This window comes from Ursus maritimus, unplaced genomic scaffold, assembly GCF_017311325.1.
Source record: "Ursus maritimus isolate PB19 unplaced genomic scaffold, ASM1731132v1 scaffold_1, whole genome shotgun sequence".
Classification (NCBI taxonomy): Eukaryota; Metazoa; Chordata; class Mammalia; order Carnivora; family Ursidae; genus Ursus; species Ursus maritimus.
The window spans coordinates 13,398,423-13,418,932 of record NW_024423343.1 but is presented as its reverse complement, the minus strand read 5'-3'; the positions used below and the strand labels follow the sequence as shown (position 1 = coordinate 13,418,932).

Here is a 20,510-nt window from a genome sequence, read left to right as displayed (position 1 = left end):
GGTTCTGTGACATACCTGCCCCCAGCAGCATAGCTGGAGTCTAATCAAGAGAAGGCATCAGTCTACAACCAGACTGAGGGCCATTCTACAAAGCAACGGGCCTGCATTTTTCAAAATGTCAAGTTCAAGACACAGAAAAATTGAAAAAATGTTCCAGGTCAAAGCAGACCAAAGGGATATGACATCTAAATGCAATGTAATCCTTGGATCCTGGACCAGGAAAAAAAAGATAGTGGGTCAACTGGCAAAATCTTAGTAAGGTTTATGAATCAGATATTATTACTGTGTCAATGTCAATGTCTTGACTTTGATCATCTTACAGGTACGTAAGAGAACTGCTTTCAGAAAACATACCTCAACTACTTTGAGCTAAAAGGGCAGTATGCTTGCATTTTTTCTCAAATGTGTCAGAAAAACAATAGTATGTGTGTTTGTGTTAGAGAGAGACTGAGTGAGAAACAGCAAGACAGAAAGAATGGTGAGAAAGAAATGATGATTAATTTTAAGTGTGATAAAATGGTAACACTTGAGAAATCTTGGGAAAGGATATATGAGATTCTTTATACTGTGTTACACATAAAATACATTTACAAACTTTTTGTAAATCTGAACGTTCTTCAAAATAAGAAAGTAAAAGGTAAAGCAAAGCAGGGAACTGAGCAGCGCAAACTGCTCAAGGGTTCCCTGCAGGGGAGGGAGGAGCTTGGGATGAGGAGAAGCAGAGTGATGGGTGATCAGGGGAGGACTCCTCGAGGAAATGATGAGTGAGGAGTTGAGGAAGTGAGCAGCTGAGGAAGAATGGTAAAAAAGAGCTTTCTGGGCTGGCGAAGAGCAAACACAAAAGCCTATGGCTCCCAGGTACATGTTGCATGCCAGGGGCTCAAAAGTGGTCCCTGGGCCTTTAACCCAGGCAGCAAGGGGATGCTGGGGTTTGGAGCTATTCGAGCAAAGATTTTCAATGTTTGCAATGGTGCAATTTAATGTCTCTGTATTTCTCCCAGCAAACTGGATAATTCATAAAAATTTAATGTACAGTGTAATGTGCAACCAGGAAAAATGTTCAGAAATGGTAGAAATGCTCAGGAGCTAAAAATTCCAGAGAACAATGATAAGGTGTGCACCTCAAAATATAAAGAAATCAGATTGAAAATGCAATGTTTCTTTACAGTCACATCATGTCATTGAAAGGCAATAATTAAATGGGTCTTTAAAAAAAAAATCCCTGAACCTGTTCCATTTTCTCAAAAGCACTGGACCTGAATGCTGGGCTATTATTTCCAAAGCTAGGTTATATGTAGGCATCTAAGACAGGAAGAGAAAGACGATGCCATATTGCTCCTCCTGCATACGGTATCTGCAGGGCATTTCCCTTTCAGAAATGACACGGAGTGGTGAGCACACCTCAAAGAACTATAAATATGCATATACATCTCTCCATCCATCCAACCAAGAGTCATTCATTACATTCTAATAAATTACAAAATGCTGTAACTGTCTGATGAGCTGAGACAATAACTAAAATAATTACAACAAAAAATAATCAGCATGTTCAAGAAGTGCTATGGAAATGCAGAAGAGGAAGGGGCTGTCTGTCAACGGCCTCAGGGGAGGGCAACAGGTGAAGGACGAGATGAATTGGATCTGGAAGGCAAGAAGAAGCTGAACAAGACAAGAAAAAAAGGCAGCATGCTCTGAGCAGGTGGTAACGTGCATGGCATATGTGGGAAAAGCCCAGAACCTTGCGCCCCTGTAGTGTGGGGAAAATTGAAGACAGAATCGACTGGAAAGTGAGACTGGAAAGATAGGTTAGAACCAGGTGAGACCTGATCCCTTGGGGCAGTAATCATGTGCATTAGCAGTGTTCCGGAAGAAATGAATCATGATCCAAGCTGTGTGCTCACGTGTTAATAGAGGCAAAGTGTGGAAGATGGGTTATAGATAGTGTGAGCAGATGAGAGATTAGTTAGAAGGCTGGACTAAAACCCTCAAGGCTATTGCAAAACACAACTTGGGAAAGAAATCCTGAGCAACTAACCTAGATCACTGAGGTCAGGGAGATGTTTGCAGTATTTAGGGGGTAGCATTGCCCGCACAGGGAGTATGACCAGATGTGCCGTGGCAGGGAGGGGGCGGGATTACTCATGGTTTCAGTGTGAGATTAACTGGATCAACTAAGATATGAAACTCAGGAAAAAAGAAAAACAGATTTATGAGGCAAGAAAATGTGTGAGCCACGGGTCCTGTTGAGTTTGAAGTCACTGAGGGATTCCTGAGCCATCGAGGGGCAGAGCTCAGAGGCAGAACCCAAGGTGGAGAGGGAGCTGGCGGGGAGGGGGGGAGGGGTCTGTGCACAGGTGAGAGCTGAACCTGTGTGAGTGGATGAATCCCGTAGGGAGGTTTTTCAGGAAACACAGCGAGAAGAAGGTCTAAAGCTAGATTCCTGGTGAACCCCAACAGTAAGTGGTCCACTCTCCTTTAAGATATTGCATGAACCGACAATATATTGAGAAATACTTGATCTACTCTCTGTGACCAAAAATGTACTGAGTCTGTCTTTCTTTATCAGTGAATCAAAGATGCCATTTTGAATAAAATCACATGTGTTAAATGGTTCACTTAACTATTAGGTTAAATGATAAAAGATAAAGGATATTTTCAGCCTATCTTTCTGAGTCATGGTCACTGAGCCAATGTACAACAAATTGTAGGCAGCTTGTCTGGCTCTGACCTGCAGAGTAGGTAGTCCCACCCACCAGGCTCCTCAGTCCACAATACTAGAGAGAATACGGAGAAGGAAGGTTGGGATCATATAGACAAAATGATGAGGCTTGGGCAGAGACTGAGCAGGTTTCAGAGCTCAGATTCCCCTGAATGCCGAGAGCAGGCCCTACTACAGTCACATCTGGTGACAGTCTCTGTCTACTGAGTTACAGTGATGCCCATTCCTAGGCACCTGGGCACAGAAGCAAATGTGCAATGCTCTCCTTAGATGGGTGGCACTTATGACAATGAACATGAATGTAGCTTAAGGAACTCACAGGCGTGTTATTTAATCCTCATAAGAACTGTATGTCTCCTTATTTGACAAGGAGAAAAGCTAAAGTTTTTTAGCTTGATCAAGGCCACACAAATAGAAAGGGTTTTGGAACTGAACTTTGATCTCCTACAACAGACTGTTCTGCCACTTCATAGTAGGATCAGAGAAGAGTGCTTGGGGAGGATTTGCTCCCTTTAATAGTACTTCCAAGTGTGGTTTATGGTAGACTCCTCTGAGATGCTCACATCGTAATCCCCAGAACTTGGGAATGTGTTAACTTTCATGGAAAAGGGGACCTTGCAACTGGGATTAAGGTTAAAGACACCGAGATGGGGAGACTATCTTGGATTAGCCAAGTAGCTCAATCTGGACATATGAGTCCTTAACAGCAGAAGAGAAAGACAGGTAGATGCGACCCTTGAAGAGCTTGACCCACCATTGCTGGCCTTGGAGATAGAGGGAAGGGGCCATGAACAAGTAATGTGCTCACCTCTAGAAGCTGGAAATGGCCCTCGGTTTATATCAGCAAGGAAACCAGAGCCTTGGCCCTACGGTTGCAAGGAACTGAATTCTGCCAACAGCCCAAATGAACAGGCAACAGATTTTCCCCGTGAGCCTGCAAAAAGGGATAAAGCCCTGCCGACACCTTGATTTCAGTCTAGTGAGAGCCCTAACTGGACCTCTCACCTGCACTATGCTAAGATAATACATTTGTGTGAAATACATGGTAACCTTGTTATGGCAGCCATGGAAATCTAGTGACAGTGCTTGTATCTCTACAAAGTCACAGAGACCCGGACTGAGTCAAGTTCTGATCACTTTTTAGGACACCAGAGATCACACGCCATTGCTCAGATCACCAGAGGCAGCAACAAAAGGCATCGTGCCAGCTCACAGGAATGACACCAGCCCAAGGACACAGCGGCACCCCTCCCTACACTCACAAACCAGAGGCACACAGTTTCAACCCGCCACCAAACATTAAGTCACAGAGTCTCGACAAACAACAGGTAATGCTGACCTCACATGCTCAAGAAGTAAACCACACGTGTACTGTTTAAACTTCTTTGACGGCAGTGCTGTATTTGGGTCGAAGGCTTACTCACTTTTACTGGGAAGTCCAGTGGAGACATAAGCAAAATTCTGGACTTTTATTTTATGATAGTAAATAATACTGATGGTTGCAGATGGTGCACTGAGCTGAAGGACAAAAGGCAATGGGTCTGAGATCATCCGTGGCCTTGCTCTGCGACCCTGACCGTATCCACTGAAACCTCTCTGTGATTCAGTTTCCTTTTCTGTTTTAGACTAACTTATCCTTCAGGTCTAAATGTTTATAGTTGAAGGATGCCAAGAAATGCAGTGCCAATTCTCTTTCCTCACTCAGAATATATACTTCATGTGGTGTTGGTAGACGTGAAAGCCAGAAGAAAGAATCCTCAGGACAAAATTGAACTTGAATCACTTTACGCACATCAAACACTTAAACGTTCAGTATTAGCTTAAAAGTGTGTCAAAGAATAGTTTTGTCAACAGAAATCTGTTTCAAATAAACACACCAAGAGTTGTTACTAGTTGTTATCATGAGTTTTTTCTTCATTATTTTCTAGGTTTTGAGTTATTAATTTAATAAAAGCCATGAGAGTTTTAAAAAGTATAGATGTAAAAAGAGACTATTAAGTGAAAATTGGAATTAAAAAAAAAACCACATAGAGCAGTTATTATGGTATCTTGAAACAGTGTCAGGAAAGCTCCCTGACCTCAAGGAAAAAAACAGAGTTTTTAAGAACTGAACTAGCACAAACATACACTGATAAGATCGTATAGCTTTGGTGATACATGAAGGGTTTCATTGAAAATATAAAGCACTGTCCATCGTGGGACTGGGAATGGACCGCTGCCAACATTCTGTCGCTTCCTGAATTTTAATCCATCGTTTTCGGCACCCAGCGCAGAGTTGTATTCTGCCCCAGACTTGTGACTGCCGAGAGCGTCACTGGGAATGACGGTAACATCCCTGGCCAAACAGTGAGGCCTGTGTGGGCCAGCGAGGTGCCACAAGGGAAGGAGCTGGCACTGGAACAATGGTTAACACCTGCTCAGCTGAGCCTTATTTATTCAAGAGCACACCTTCATGCCAACCAACACTTAATTTTTTTTTTTTTTTGTCTTTGAATAGCCTTTTGTGGGAATCTTAAATTCGATTCCTTTCAGTTTACTTCAATTCAGTTTATGACTACGGAGCAGATACTGTATGCTGATACTTGATCGCCTAAGTGTTTCTTCTCGAATGTACCTGAGACCTTCTTTACTGCAAACCAGGCACTTAGACTTCCTTCCGCACGCCCAACCTGTACTTCTGCCATGTCCAAGGGGGACATGCTTTCTTACATTTTAACAAACATTCAGTAAACACCTACTATGTGCCAGACGTTTTGCTGCCCCAGGAACACGGAAACCAATAACCACACTGCCTATCCTTGAAGGCCTCTCCAGTATTGGAAATGTGCAGGCAAAACCACACGTGGTCCCCCTGGTCCAGGAGAGGCAACAGGGACCAGGGTCATGTAAGCTGTGGTTAACTGTGCCAGAGATCAGACTAGCTACCAGCAAAGTGATGAGAACACTAGTCTCCCATATCTATGCCCTTTTGTCCCAAGGGATGCAGGTCCTTTCCAAGGTACTCCTGCTGGGGAATGGATTTTCCCTTTGGCCTGAATTTAAGTCAATGGCGATCTTGTGTATTTAAGGTTGATCTCCAACTGCTCAATAAAATACCCTGGACCTTGTTTTGGATCAGGCTGCTGGGTGAACAATTTGGGAAAGAAGATTCTGCTGTCTTTCAAATACCTATGAAATCATACTAGGGCAGAGACAGATAATACCACCTTTATCAGATGTAAGAGGATGTGGCAGAGGCAAAAAATAGACAGAGAACTAGCAAGAGAGTGGTTCTGGCCTTTTTGACGGCAGGGAGAACATGTGGAGTTCAAACGCTCCCCACCACTCCCCTATATTCTGGGCATGTGGGGGCTGGGAGGAGCCTGGCCAGGTCTGTAAGCCAAACACCAGGGCATGAGAACCGGAAAGCTCCCTCTCCTAACGCAGATGGGTCTTTNCAGGAAGGCAAAGAGGGAAATGAGATTGCAACCTTGCACTGGAGCCCCCTCCCACCCCTGCTCCAGGTTGGAAGAACCTGTCTCACACACCGGTGTCACTGCTGACTGTCCTTGTCAGTTCTCATCCGCTTGGCCCATTCTTTGGGTGTACGAACATTCCCTCCATTACATCCTCGGACAGTCACTTGGTGCTACCACTTTCACTGCTGAAAACCAAATCTGCTTGTAGCCTATTTGAACCAATTCTTCCAGTTGCTAAAATCAGATATCTTAATCAATAATGGGGTTGTTAAAATGAAAAACATATATGTATATTTTAATCCTATATGAAAGCCTCTTTGAAAGAATAAGAACTCCCTAGATTTTTAGGACTAAAGCATCTTTAAAGGTCTCAGTGTCCAACCTTCTTGCTTTAAAGACACAGAAATTAAAACCCAAGGAAGCTTAAAGACTTAGGGTTACACAGCCTGGAAGCCACTGCTTCCTAATGGCAAAAAGATACATTTTTTCCCCAAATCAATTGAATAGCGGCCACATAATGGTTTTGACCTCAAAAAATTGAAGTTAATAAATGAACCTTTCATGTTAGCACTCAGAAAGGTCCTGAAAGAACCCCTCTGTTCGTATCAGTGTGCCAATAAATTTTATTACTAATATTTTCACACACAGAGAAAACTTATAGTTACGTATGTAGATACGCTTTAAAGCAAACCGGAATACTTTTCATTTAGAAATGAAATCTTCTTTTGAATAAATGTCAGGTTTTTGTGTTTTTTAAAGATTTATTTACTTATGTATTTGAGAGAGAAAGAGAGAGAGAGCAGGGGGAGGGGCAGAAAGAGAGGGAGAATCTCAAACAGACTCCACGCCCAGTGTAGACCCTGTCACAGGGCTCAATCCCAGGACCCTGAGATCACAACCTGAGCTGAAATCAAGAGTCGACGCTTAACCGACTGAGCCACCCAGGTGCCCCTAATGTTGATTTTTAAATAAATAATGTAAAAGTGTAAACATAAATAACTTTAAATATTAGGTATCCATATATGAATTTTCTTCTTTAAAAAAGTCACTGGGCTTTCACATCACTCTTCATTTTTGTGAAGGTTACTCAGCTGTAAACAATTTCCATTTTCTCGTTCTAAGAACAGTGACAAAGAGACTTTTAAGAGCTAATCAAATAAACAATGGATGTTCAAAATAATTTAATTATCACATTTCATTGAGTAGTAAATTTTGTTCAAGTTTTTTGTTTGCTTGTTTGCCACGTCAAATGTTCACACCTGTGTTCTTTATATAGAATGTGTGATTTCAAAGGCCAAAGTCATTGGCCATCTTGACAACCTTAATTAGTCACTTTAATTGGCAATTACTAGAATAATTACATAAAGAAAAGCTCTTTGTGCCATCATAAGTGGTGTCATCTTTTTAAACAGACCTATTGTTAAACTCTGCCATTTCGGTGTTTAGCTTAAAGAGCTGCCAAGTTTCCCAAATCCCATGTCAGGAGAGGTGGTATGTTGAAATTGAATTAGAAAAACTGACTATTTTCACGTTTAGCAGCGCAATTAAAGGAACTCTGCCTAATTTGGGTCCATTAATTCTTCTAGTCTCAGAGGCGTTTCCACTTCAGTCCAATTGCAAAATATTAACATTTTCAAAGGCAAGTGTTTTTCTCTATTGCCACTAACTCAGTCACATTCATTAAATTTTATTATTTCTACATCATTTAATGTAGGTCAACATGTCGTGTCCAGCAAACACAACCATTTCTTTCCAGCTGACTGACATTGCAGTGAAAGATAAGAGCAAACAAATCTCACTTCAGTGGAAAAAACTCCGCTCATTTGTAAACACAAGCATCAAAATCAAGACTACAGAAGACAATATAGCAGATGTAATGCTGCAACCCAATTACTCCATGCTGATCGTGCCAGAAATGTATTTCTATAGAAGAAAAAGAATCAAAGAAAGATGTCCCTTTCACAGTTGAAGGAGGCTTTGTTTGCAAAGCTTAACCCACTCCATGCCGGTCCTGTCCTAGGGAAACGACTGAGTATGGATACAGTGCCCAAAGCTAGAGTCATGCCTGATATCCTGCATCATTGAGATGTCATGAATGAGGGATAGTTGAGCAGAGCAAAAGTAGCCACAGGTCTTCTCTTGTTAAGAAGCTCCTTTTCAAAACCTCTTCCTATGGCGAGTACTCTGGGGTTTCCTTTTCTGTCTTTGCTCTCTCTGGCTTGGTTGCTAACTGCATGTGTAATGAGGCTTGCCAGCCTGCCTGCCTGGGGGAACTGGTCCTCGGGACAGAGCAGCTGTGGAGAACACCAGCTCTGGAGCTGGGCTACCTGCCTGTGACTCTGGGATCCATCAGTGTCTCCTCATTTGATTTGGGCCAAGCCCGACCTCAAGGCATCTTCCTTCTCGTCTCTAGAATAGGAATAAAAATCCTTTGTTGAGCGCTTGTCATGAGGATTAAAAGAGATTGTACGAGTCAAGTACCTGGCACACAGGACGTGCTCACCGTCTTCCCGAGTACGCTGTGAAGATGACTCAAGGAGCGTCAGTAGCAGACGCTGACAAACTGGCCATTTGTAAGTCACAATTCCATTACAGTCGCTCACTGATGTGCGACCAGCCCACTCTCCTGATGCTGCTTTTAGCACCTCATTTGCAGTGAAAAGGAGACTCTTCCCTTCTCTTACTTTCATATAGTAAATAGAGTCTAAAAGTAGTGAAATAGACACCTTTCCTTCTCTCAACGGCACATCTGTTTGAAAGGAGGAAGTCTGGGAAAGAGAAACAAGAAATTAAATAAGTAAAAAGATCTACTTCAGGCGGCAGTAGGAGCCACGAGGAAAATGAAGAGCAGTAATGGAACCCAGAAGGCTGCAGGGGAGGGAAGGCTGCGGGACATACTTCCACTTGGTGACGCAGGACGACCTTCCTGAGAAGGGGACATTGGAGAACCTGACAGAGGAGGAGAAGCCATGAGAACTCTGGGGCAGAGGAACAGCAAATGCAAGGACCCAATCATCAAATCCCCTAATTTCCCAGATGAGAAAACAGAGATCGCAAAAGGAGGCGTGCCTTCACAAAGACTCACAGAGCCAGGGTTGGAATTCTATTTGCCAGACTCACACGCTCTGAAATTTCCTAGACCAATTCCCGAATTGGCCAGATTGTTCAAAGTGCTCGTGAACGTGGAAGAGAGGAACGCGCATCCCCAAACAGGCTGAAAGACAGCCAGTCAAAGGGACCTGGAGAGCATCACAACACGTGGGGGAATCTAGACCTTTAACTCCAGAGAGTTCCATCCGTAGAACATTCCTATGTGAAGGAGAGACATCATGTTTTTCTGAGATTCAATGACTAGAAGAGAGAAAAAACAAAACAAAACAAAACCTTTCATGATTTTCTGATTCCAGCAATCAGATTTGCTGGTATAACCAATTTTTTTCAAATCACTAACGGTCTCAATGATAGCGACATAAATCTTATAAAGCAACAGTGATTCCTTATTCCATGTCCTTCGTGAGTTCTAGTGATCCTGCTTTAAAATTCTCTGGTAAGCAGGGGAACACTGGCCTCACCCTGGAACTCATCTTTAGGGCTGTAACTGGGGTCAGGACTTTTGCAGATTCAGACTGTGACTATTTCACATATGCTATGGAATTTTTTACTTAACCTGGAAGTGTAAGATTACACTACAGTTAAGGTGCTGCATGAAGGAGACAATGTAACAGAAACGATCAAGGGACCTTCCAAAGTCACTTAGCAAGGAACCGATCCCATTTTCATACATTTCTAGGTGATCTACACTTTATTTTTGCCTCAAGCAACTCTTTCAAAGAGTCACAGAATAAACTGTATTGTATTGGACCCTCACCCAATTGCCTTCGACAATACACTGCAAAATTATGGCTACAGTTGTAGCTTATTTTTTGTGTTTCTCAAATGTTAATATGCTTATAAATTACCAGAGGATCTTATTAAAATACATGTTCTCTTCCAGTAGACTTGCCCTGGGGACTAGGACTCTGCATTGCTAACAAGCTCCCAGGTGATGCCAAAGCTGTTGGCCCAGGGCCCACATTCTAAGGGAATCTCTACTGCCCTGAATGAATAATCACAGAAAAAAAAAAAATGTCTTGTCTCTTGAGTCTCAGTATAAGTAAAAGCCGAACACGTGTGGAGCAAAATATTTTATTTTACACTGCAGACCTCTTAATCTCACGGCTGATGATGTTTTCCTTTTCGACTTGGCCACTAGGAAACAGTCTTAGCAAGACTGTGGGGCTTAATGGTTATGCGTTGTATTCACGAATCCTTTTTCGTTAACCTATTCTTGGCAACACCTAACTTTCCTAATACTGCTTTTTTGTTGTTGCTAATATTGCTATTTACCCCCTCATTCGCTATATTTTTCATTGTTGCCTTACATGCATCTTTGTAAGACGCTTCGAATCACCCCTTTGAGTAAGAAAGTGCGTGAAAAAAGAACCGCAACACAACCTAGTTAAATGAAAACATGTGCTCAAGGACACGTGATGCACTGGAAAATTTCAGGCACTTGCAGGAGTGGGGTGAAGTGATCGCGATGGAGAAGCAGGCTGTCCTAGACAGAAGTCGACTTGAGAAGAAATAACCCCATCCTCTTTCACAATATGCGTATGACTTTGCCAGATAGACAGCACAGGGATGGCTGAGCAAGTTTATATTTGAAGGACTTCACAACTGAGCTCTGGTGGGTTACCCATTGTTATAGGTACTTGGAACAGCTTCTGCTCTGGCTTCTAACCTCAGAGGAAAGCTGGAGTAGGCACTGATGAGTATCAGAATTATCAGACTAACAATCAGAGTGCAACATCAAGCAGATTCAAGTCCTCAAGCCTTCCAGTCTACAGATGCTGCTGGAGGCCACTACGGAACTGGAAGGTAAGGCTCTCCTAGTTACTATTCAGGATGCAAGAGAGTTTCCTTAACTAAGGGTGAGGTCTTTAACCCTATGAGTCTCCATGGCTTCCTCTGTAAATTTTAGCAATAATCACATCCTGATAGGACGGCTCAGAGAACTACACACTGAACTTCGTGCCAGGCACTTCGTGGGTTCTCCATCAATGGTTTATCCTAACACATGTATTCCTGCTCTTTTTCTTTGTGAAGCTTCAGGGAAAATCGTTGTGAAGAAGAAGACAGCCAGAACCACACTCATTCTTATGGTTTTGGTCCCATCTAGAAGTTGTCTGGATCCTACTGTTGTTACCATTTATCTTCAAAGTCACTTCTGCAATGCATTTGAGAAGTAAGAAAAAACTGTAGTCGATACAATCAGTAACATTCAACCTTGATGTTGTAAACTAAGTTTGTGTTGACTTCATCCCCAGGCCAGGGACGTTCCTCATGAAGGAACACAAACAACATAAGCCGTGTGATTATGAGTTCTGCTGAGGTCTTAACACCTTTGTCATGAAGAACCCTGTCAAAACCAAACCAAACCAAACGAGACTGTGCTGTGGGCGCCGAACAAACAGGCCTTCACTCCGCATCCTGCTTGAACCCGAGCTGCGGACAGTGAGACAAGTGTTCTATTTTCATTCAGTATCACTTTCTGCATCTATCACTTGCTCTCACTCCCAGCATAGAACTTAGTGGAAATTCTAGTATCTCCCACTCAAGTGTCTGAAGCCCCTCCTACTCGCAAGCATTACATACCATAAAGTTCAGAGGAGAGGAAATTCTTCCGTCTGCTCCTGTAAACATGTTTACAGACATTACTTCTCAACCCAAGATCTTTGGTCTGTCAGAGTTCTGCTTCTTACTCAAAGCTCCCTAAAATATCAAAAGTAGTATCACTGCAGCACAGAAGAAGTTAAAAAATGTCAAAGGAAAGGAAGGATATGGAACTTTTGTGATTACTGAAATCAATACTGTCCTTTCTCAACCACTTATCCTTTATGTTTTCTGCGTACACCCATACTGGGTAAGTACAATCACTTCTGGGAGGACGTTTCCTCTTTAAAAGAAGTTAATAAACAGAAATACCATGCAACCCAGTAATTCCACTACTGGGTATTTACCCAAAGAAAATGAAAACACAAATTCAAAGAGACATAGGCATCCTGTTGTACATTGAAGCATTATTTACAATAGCCAAGATATGGATTCAATCCAAGCATCCACCCACAGATGAATGGATAAAGAAGATATAGATATAGATGATATAGATAGATATAGATATAGATACATACACATATATGTGTATATATATATGTATATATGGACTATTACTCAGTCATAAAAAGAAGGAAGAACTCTTGCCATTTGCAAAAACAGGAATAGACCTAGTGGGTATTATGCTAAGTGAAATAAGTCAGAAAAAGACAAATATACCTTATGATTTCTTATATGTGGAATTTAAAGAACAAAACAAATGCACAAACAAAAAGACAGAAGCCTCTTAAATACAAGGAACGAACTGGTGGTTGCCAGAGGGGTGGTTGTCGCGTTGTTGGGCTGTTGTGTGGATGAAACAGATGAAGGGAAATAAGAGGTGCAAACTTCCAGTTACAAAGGAAATAAGTCACAGAGATGAAAAGTACAGTATAGGGAATATAATCAATAATACTGTAATAATGAATGGTGACAGGTGGCGGGCAACTACACTTTTCATGGAAAGCACTGAGTGATGTGTAGAATTGTAGACTTACTGCATTGTACACCTGAAACTAATATAACATTGTATGTCAACTGTACTTCAAAAACAAATAAAAATAAATAAAAGAAGCTAATAAGCTTAGTCACAATGCAACAATGACTTGCAGAGGAATTTTTGCATAACGACAGAGTAAAGGTCATAAATGCGTTCAGGAGTGCATACACATAAAGTGGTTCCCATCTGGGAAATACATAAGAGACTTTAGGCAAAAATTGACCAGATGGTTATTTGTTCCTCAGAGTCTTCCATTTCTCGGACTCACACAATCACGTTCCATAAATAAAGCTCCATTTCTCTCAAAGTGACAGAACGAATATGGTGTTAGCAGAAAAGTCATCTACTTTCTTTAAAAGTATTTTTCTTTTGAATTTGCTATCAAACATGTATGCAGAAAAGTGTCCAAATCCTAGGTTTATAGCTTAATGAATTGTAGAAAGCCATCTAAATGAATTAATTCACACAAAAATACAAATATACTTCATACATTTTAAAAGAATAGCTTCCTGTAAAGAATTTCTAACTAGTAGCATTACAACTTTGAGGCCAACATGACATGCATATTCAACCAAAGTAATAAAACACTCAGTAAAACTCTCCCACTGACATGGGAGAAACATTTCTTATCATTTTCCAATGGAGATTCTGCTCTAAAGACGCTTGCTTTGTGGGTCTATCATGAACGGAGTGTCTGGAAATTACTTAAACTCTTCCCGATCCTGAGATGGGCCTTGGCATGAGTTGTGATTCATTTGTTTTCCATGAAAAAATTTTAGAATAACTAAGGAGCAAATATTTCTCTTTTTAAAATACATGGCTTTTGTTCATAACTGTTATGTATTATTATGATTGTTCTTTTTTCCTTTTTAAAAACTTCATTGAGATGCGGTGACATATAAAAATTGTATATATTTAAGGAGTACAACTTGATGTTTCAGTACATGTTTACATTGTGACGAGATCAGCAGGATGAAGTTAAACGACTTCACCACCACTTGTACGTAGTTACCACTGTGTGTGTTGAGAAGATTTTACTAAAAATCTATCCTCTTAGCAACTTTCAAGTATTCAGTCCAGTATCGTCAACTATGCTGTATGTCGGATCTGCAAAAATTGTTCATGTTGTGCAACCGAAACTTTGTGGTCTTTGACCACCATCTCTTCATCCCCCCACCTCCCTACCTCCTGCCCCTGTAACCCCCATTCTACTCCTTCCTTCTATGAGATTTACTACTTTAGTTTCCACATATCAGTAAGTTTATGCAGTATTCCTCTTTCTGTGTCTGACTTGTTCACTCAGCACAACGTCCTCTAGGCTCATCCAGTGTCTCAAATGGCAGGATTTCTCTTTTTTTAAAGGTTGGGATATATACTACATTTTCTTTATCCAGTCATTCCTCGACAGACATTTGGGCATGTTTCCATAGCCTGACTATTGTGGAAATGTTGCAGTGAGCATGGGAGTGCGGGTATCTCTCCCTAATTGTTCTTAAGAAGGTTGTAAAACAAGGTTGGCCCTGGCGAGGTGTCTGCTTGCACGTGAGCCTGCCATGGTGCCTTGGGTTAAAAACTGAAATCAAGTTTGCTCTGGCTTATAGCTCTACTTTCTTCAACAACTCCCCTCAAAGTTGGCCCCCTAGACAGCTGCTCTCACTCAGCATCTCTTTGCTCTGTGTTCTCCATAAGCCACACACATTTTGAAGCCTTCCTGTCCTATGTGTATGTGTGTGTAAGAATGTATAGATATACACTTATCCCATTCTCGGGGTCTGCAACTCACAACTACCTTGTTAATCTGACAACCTTGTCTATTCTTATTGGATAGAGCAGTTCCAACCCTACAACAATCTCTCTGTAACATTCTGGAGAATTTTGGTCCCCCAAACAGGGTTTTTAGAAAGGGCACTGTATGAATCTAGCAGCGAGACAGTTGTTCTCAATAGAACCTTCTAGTGTCTCTCAAATGCTCTTCAATATATGACAGCTTGCTCCAATACACACAATTCTACTTGACTGTATTGAAGTGGGCTACCCATAATCTTCTTCCTCTATCCTATTAATATTCTCCCTTGACAACGAGGATTTGAGGACTCGAAGCAACAAACATAAAGGATCTTAAGGGATTGGATCACGTAAGCCAGGATTAGTCTCCACACATAGTCCAATTAGAAGGTTTTAGGTTCAAAAGGGATGCTCTGCCCCACAGAATCCTACTGAGTGTGGGTGCCAACTCAGAGAACTCATCACCTTCCTGCTTCCCTTTAAGAGTTACCTGGTATAATGAAATTCAAAGCACGTGTCTTCTTGCTGCCAAAATCGCTGCCCAAACTGCCCGACTAGATGTGTAAGATCCAGTGAAATGTCTTGGCAAAAGCTAATTCAAGAGTGTTGGCCAAGGTGCTGAAGTGAGGGGAGGGAGGCACGGACACCTTTGCCAGTGAGTCGCCCCCTCCCCCGACTCTTTTTAAAACATTGAGCTTATTCATTTTGACAAGATACCCTAGGATCTCAAGCCTGACATAAATTTGGAGAAAGTAATGTGTGCGTATCTAGAATACAAATTCTTTATAGAAATTCCAGCACTACAAAACTCAGGAGAACCCCCTTAAAAACAAAACAAAAATAAAAAACAACACTTAGAGCTGTTTATTCCAAATGCATGCTACTTATTTCTCTGCACTTCTCTACCAGATCGCTCCAGAGATTTAATAAAACAAATCAACTGCAAAATAAAGTTATTGTAAAGTAAACGGCAGAGAACGACAAATCCACACACCCGACGGATCATTCCAAAGTAAAAATTATTTTCTATGTATGTTTGAAGATTTTCTTATTATCTCTACTTTTACTCGAACTGAACCTTTTTTCCTCCCCAAATGTCCTTTCTGACAGTTTATCCTTCCTGCCCTGAAATTGTGCATGCTAGTATCAGAACCACGGGCAGCCCCTGGCACAAGGTTGGCGAACAGTTGAAATCACCTCTGGGTAACTGCGGAGTGCAGCTAGTGGTAAGTAAAAGAGAAGGCACCCTGGCCACCAACCCTGGCCACCCTCCAATCACCCCCACCCTTTTGGGCCTCTGATGCCTCTTCCCTCTGCCAGGCAATTAGCTTCCGTTCTGTTCAACTTTCCGACCTCTGGCTTTAGAGAAAAGTCCTGGCTGTGGGAACTGGCTCTGGGCAGCTCTTGGCTCTTTCTTCATGGGTGACTGGCAAGAGTAACACTTTCTTTGACACTGCTAAAAGAAGCCGTTTAATTCCTAATGATATTTCCTGGTAATAAGGAAAATGAAACCCACAGCGTGGGATTCCGGTCCGGCAGAGGCAGGCCAAGAGTACGGCTGTCGAGCCCACGTCTGACTGTAACGCTCTTCCCACTCGCTCCCCATTCCCACCAGAGTTGATTTTTTTTTTTTTTCCCCTCCTGACATTTCCACCCCGGAGTGTGACACCTACTGGAACTTATGAGCATCTGGAGAGACAGGGATATGATTTGGGCATCAGACGGAATGGCTGGCTGCTGACCCAGGGATTTCCCGCGGAAATCACCCAGAACTTAGAAGGCGTTTCAACGAGGAAGTAACCAGTAAAGCGATCTTGGCGGGAGAACCCCGTGAACCTCTTAGAAAAATACCAGAAACCACTGGATACTTAATGTCCCACGTCTCCTCCGGCCGGTTCCCCGGGCCCTTTCTGGAGGAGTATAGAGTGGTTTGTGGCTTTTTACCGCGTGGACGGAGGGCGGTGCGAAGGACATTTATTTCCGCGATAGCGTTAACGCGGGGCGCCCAGCCTCGGCCGGAGCGAGGACCTCAGGGTCACATCCCTTCCTCGCTGCGCACCAGTCGCCAGTGGTGAGGGAGACGCGCTGACTGGAGGACCACGGGTAGACCTCCGTAGTAGACCTCCCACCCTTCGGGTCCCTGGCACCCCACAACGTAGCGCCGATGTGACTCGCGAGACATTCCCGCCACCTCCCCAGCCCCCAAACCCACACACATCGTCTCCCACGCTCTGCGCTTCTGAGTGTCTCCGGACCCCCCGCGCGCCCCTGGCCGGGAAGCGTCGGTGGCGCTGCCTCGCGGAGGGGACGCGGGAAGGGGCGGGAGGGGCGCGCTGGGCGCTCGGGGAGGCCGGGCTCGGGGCCCCGGGGCGCCCCGGGCGCGCGGGAAGGCGCGGAGAACACGCCACACTCACCCGCTGCTGCTGCCGGCTGCTGACGGCCACCGCGGCGGCGGACGCGGCGCTGTGCCGGAGCTCGGCCGCCTGCCCGGGTCTCAGCAGGCTCCGGGTGAACCTGCGGGTCCGCTCGCCGGCCATCGCCTGCCGCGCCGCTCGCGCAGGGGCCCGGAGCGCGCGTCCCGCCGGCCTTCCCCGCGCCAACCTTCTCTACCCACCCGCCGTTCAGGAAGCGGAACTCGGAGCCTCTCCCCCCCTCTTCCTCGCTCTACTCGCAAGAGGCGGGTTTTTCTCTCTCGCACCCCCACTCCCCCACCCCCTTCCCTCCACCGAAGCTTCGCGACGACTTTGCAAACTCTGCGCTCCCCGGGCGCGCGCAGCCAACTCGGCGAGCGGCCCCGGCGCGGCGGCGGCGTCTCTGCAGCGGGGGCCGCGGGGCGCGCGTGGGGCGGCTGCAGCTGGCCGGCCGGGGCTGTCCCCGTCGCCCCGGGGACCGGCAGGCCGCGGGGGAGGGCTCGGGGCGGCCGCCGCGGGGCTCCGGGCGGGGCCTGCCCACGCCTCTCGCCCCCATTTGGAGGCTCCTCTTGGGGCTGGCGTTCTGGCCGCTTCTGCCTATTTAGTCCCCGACCTTCCGAGGCTGGCGAATGGGCGCGGGCGCAGCTTAGTTGATCTTTCCATCCTTAGGAAGGGATCAGAGTCTGATTAGACGTCTGGTGGCTGTGAGCTCCCCTGCATCGCCAGAGCCAGCCTTTGGAAGTCTTCTTTGCCCAAAGTCCTTCCTCAGGGCCTTGGAATAGGCTTCCAAAGCCATACATGCCTTCAAACGCTATTCATTAAGCGCCTACCACGTACCAATTCACGTTGTTCTGGAAACCAAGGATAAGGAGGGGAACTTACCAGGGCTGCCCTAAGGCTGTGTAGGGCTGATATGTTTTTGGGTTAGGGGTGGGAGACAGCAAATTACCAAGTTAAACAAACGAATTCAAATATGTGAACAACGACATTTCAGATAATAGAAGCTAGAGAATAATAAGCCAGGGTAACATGGTGTAAGAGGCTTGTGGGGTGTATTTGAAAGAGTGAGGGGGCTAGAACTGACTTGTGGGTTTACCGGGTGGGGGGGGGGCGTCAGTTATGGGGAGGACTTACACTTGTGTTGTTTTTCTGCTCCTACTCTTACCACACATCCCTGTGGTCTGCACATTGTCTCCAGCCAACTGATTAAAGTCTACTAAGAATTCTCCTGAGTCACACCCAGAGTGGTTCTTCAACTCAGTGTGGGGCTGGCTGGGGAGGAGAGCGGTGTGGGCCCCTAGGATACTAGTCTGGAGAAATCCAGGACAACCACTCCTAAGTATTCTAGGTTTTTCTTAACTGTTTTTCATGGATCCATGACCCTGCCATTTTTTCCCCAAAGCCAATATCTAGTTTTAACACAGGGTTGTGCTTGGGTATAAAAACTTCTTGAGCGGCTGATAAAGGCACTTGAGTCAGCTCTCTGCTATCTGGGATTCAGTTAATCAGAGCTACTGATTGGGCATCATTTCAGCACTTTCTAGAAATCAAGATGAGCAGAGGCTTTGTCAGATTTGGGAAGAGCCAGCTGAATTATCAGTTGATTCTACAGTACCCTTCATAACAAAGTACTGGTCTTACATTATATGCTTTCGCATTGCTAACAATATGGGAACAGGGTCACCTTTAAGGGTAAGCAAAGTAAGTGGTTGTCTCTGTGGTGACAAATGACCTCTGTGGGAAAACTCCTTAAGCCATGCCCTCCTCTGACAAGGGACTTCTGTGTTGATCCCTTTAAATACACCTTCTCTCTAGAGAGATAATATGTCAAGCGTTTTAAATAAACTTGAACTTTCCAAGTAGAGTTGTCTAGTCTTTGTCCCTGATTTCAGAGCACTACCTGGCACATAGAGATACTCAACAAATACTGGCTTCGGGATGACTTTCCCAAGGCCATCGATGGGCTGGTGCCATTCCCAGAGCTCAGAGTTTTTGAGGCCTGGGAAGACAGAAAGGAGGAGAAAAAGGTGTGCTGGAAGGGAAGGCCATAGTAATCAAAAATACTCCAGAATGTGTCCTAGGTATGGCAACTCACTGAACTGATCCAAAACACTGAGTAACCCACACAACCCATTCTTCAACCACAACCATATCAAGCGACAGAAAATCACTTGTACTTTATGACTGTGAATTTTATGTTCTCCAGCTTCAGGGGATCACCTGGAGCATGGGTGTGAGATTTGATAAAGTTGAGGAACGAGTGTCTGTTTGCTCTATCCATAGCCTGTATGATGTCTCTTCTGTGGGTCACACTAGAAGAAAGGTAGCTGTAAGTGGCCGTTAAACTCAGGACATTTCAATAACAGTGCTCACTGGGACATTCCTCAACCCTTCACAGTCACGTGGGTTTTAGTTATGCTCCCTTCTGGATACCAGGGACAGAGAGTTGAATGTCTCCCCCTGGGCCCAGCACTGATACACACATCCTTTGCTGCAGAAACAGGACTTCAGGTCTGCTCATTTGGAGCTCTCTGACTTTCTGCCGGTCACCCATCTCTCAGTGCCCTGGAGAGATCTGGCTAAGATGTTTTGTAAAAGCAAGTCAATGAAAACGCCATGAAGAGCCTAATGTAAACTGTAGATTTGAGGTGGTGTCCATGTGTCAATGTAGGGTTATCAGTTGTAACAAGTGTACCACTCTAGTACACTTGTTAACAGGGAAGGCTATGGATATGGGTTGGGGGCATGGGGAAATCTCTGTATCTTCCTTCTTTTGTCATGAATTTAAAACTGCTCTAAAAAATAAGGTCTTTTAAAAAATAAAGAATCAATGCCACACAACAAGGAAAAGACAAATGACCTAATGGGAGGATGGGCAAAGGATGCGAACATACATTTCTGTGAAGTAAAGATGCAGATGGCCAGTGGTCAACATCATTAGTCATTGGGGAAATGGAAATCCAAGTCACAGTGAGATGCCACACCCACGAGGATAGCCATAATGAAAAATATGGGAGGGGAAAAAGTGTTGGGAGATGTGAAGAAATTAGAACCCTTGTATGTCGGTGGTAGGAATGTAAAATGGTGCAGCTGCTTTGGAAAACAGTTTGGTAGGTCCTCAAAATGTTAAACATGGAGTCACTACACGACCCAGCAATTCCATTCCCAGAGAAATGAAAATATCTATTCATGCAAAGAGTTGTACAACAATGTTCACGGCAGCCTTATTCCTGACAGCTAAAAAGTAGAGACAATCCAAATAGCCATCAGCTGAAGAATGGAGAAACAAAGTGGTGTGCCCAGAAAATGGGAGATTTTTTGACATTAAAAAAATGAAGACTGCTATGTGGTACAGCCTGGATGAACCCTGAAAACATTTTGCTGAGGGAAAGAAGCTAGCCACAAAAGACCGCATATTTAAGGTACCTATTTTTTTACAAAACATC

At 44.1% G+C, this 20,510-nt stretch overlaps 1 protein-coding gene across 3 annotated transcripts in view; it reads right to left on the bottom strand.

Moving 5' to 3' along the window:
• The window catches only part of DOCK10 (dedicator of cytokinesis 10), a 262,401-nt gene extending 245,129 nt beyond the window's left edge, over positions 1-17,272 (bottom strand). For all 3 annotated transcript variants that reach the window (XM_040639806.1, XM_040639813.1, XM_040639809.1), the window contains exon 1: positions 17,068-17,272. In XM_040639806.1, the coding sequence (XP_040495740.1) occupies positions 17,068-17,190 (123 nt within the window). In that variant the 5' untranslated portion in view covers positions 17,191-17,272. The remainder of the gene's footprint in view (positions 1-17,067) is intronic.
• Between the last annotated feature and the right edge of the window lie 3,238 nt (positions 17,273-20,510).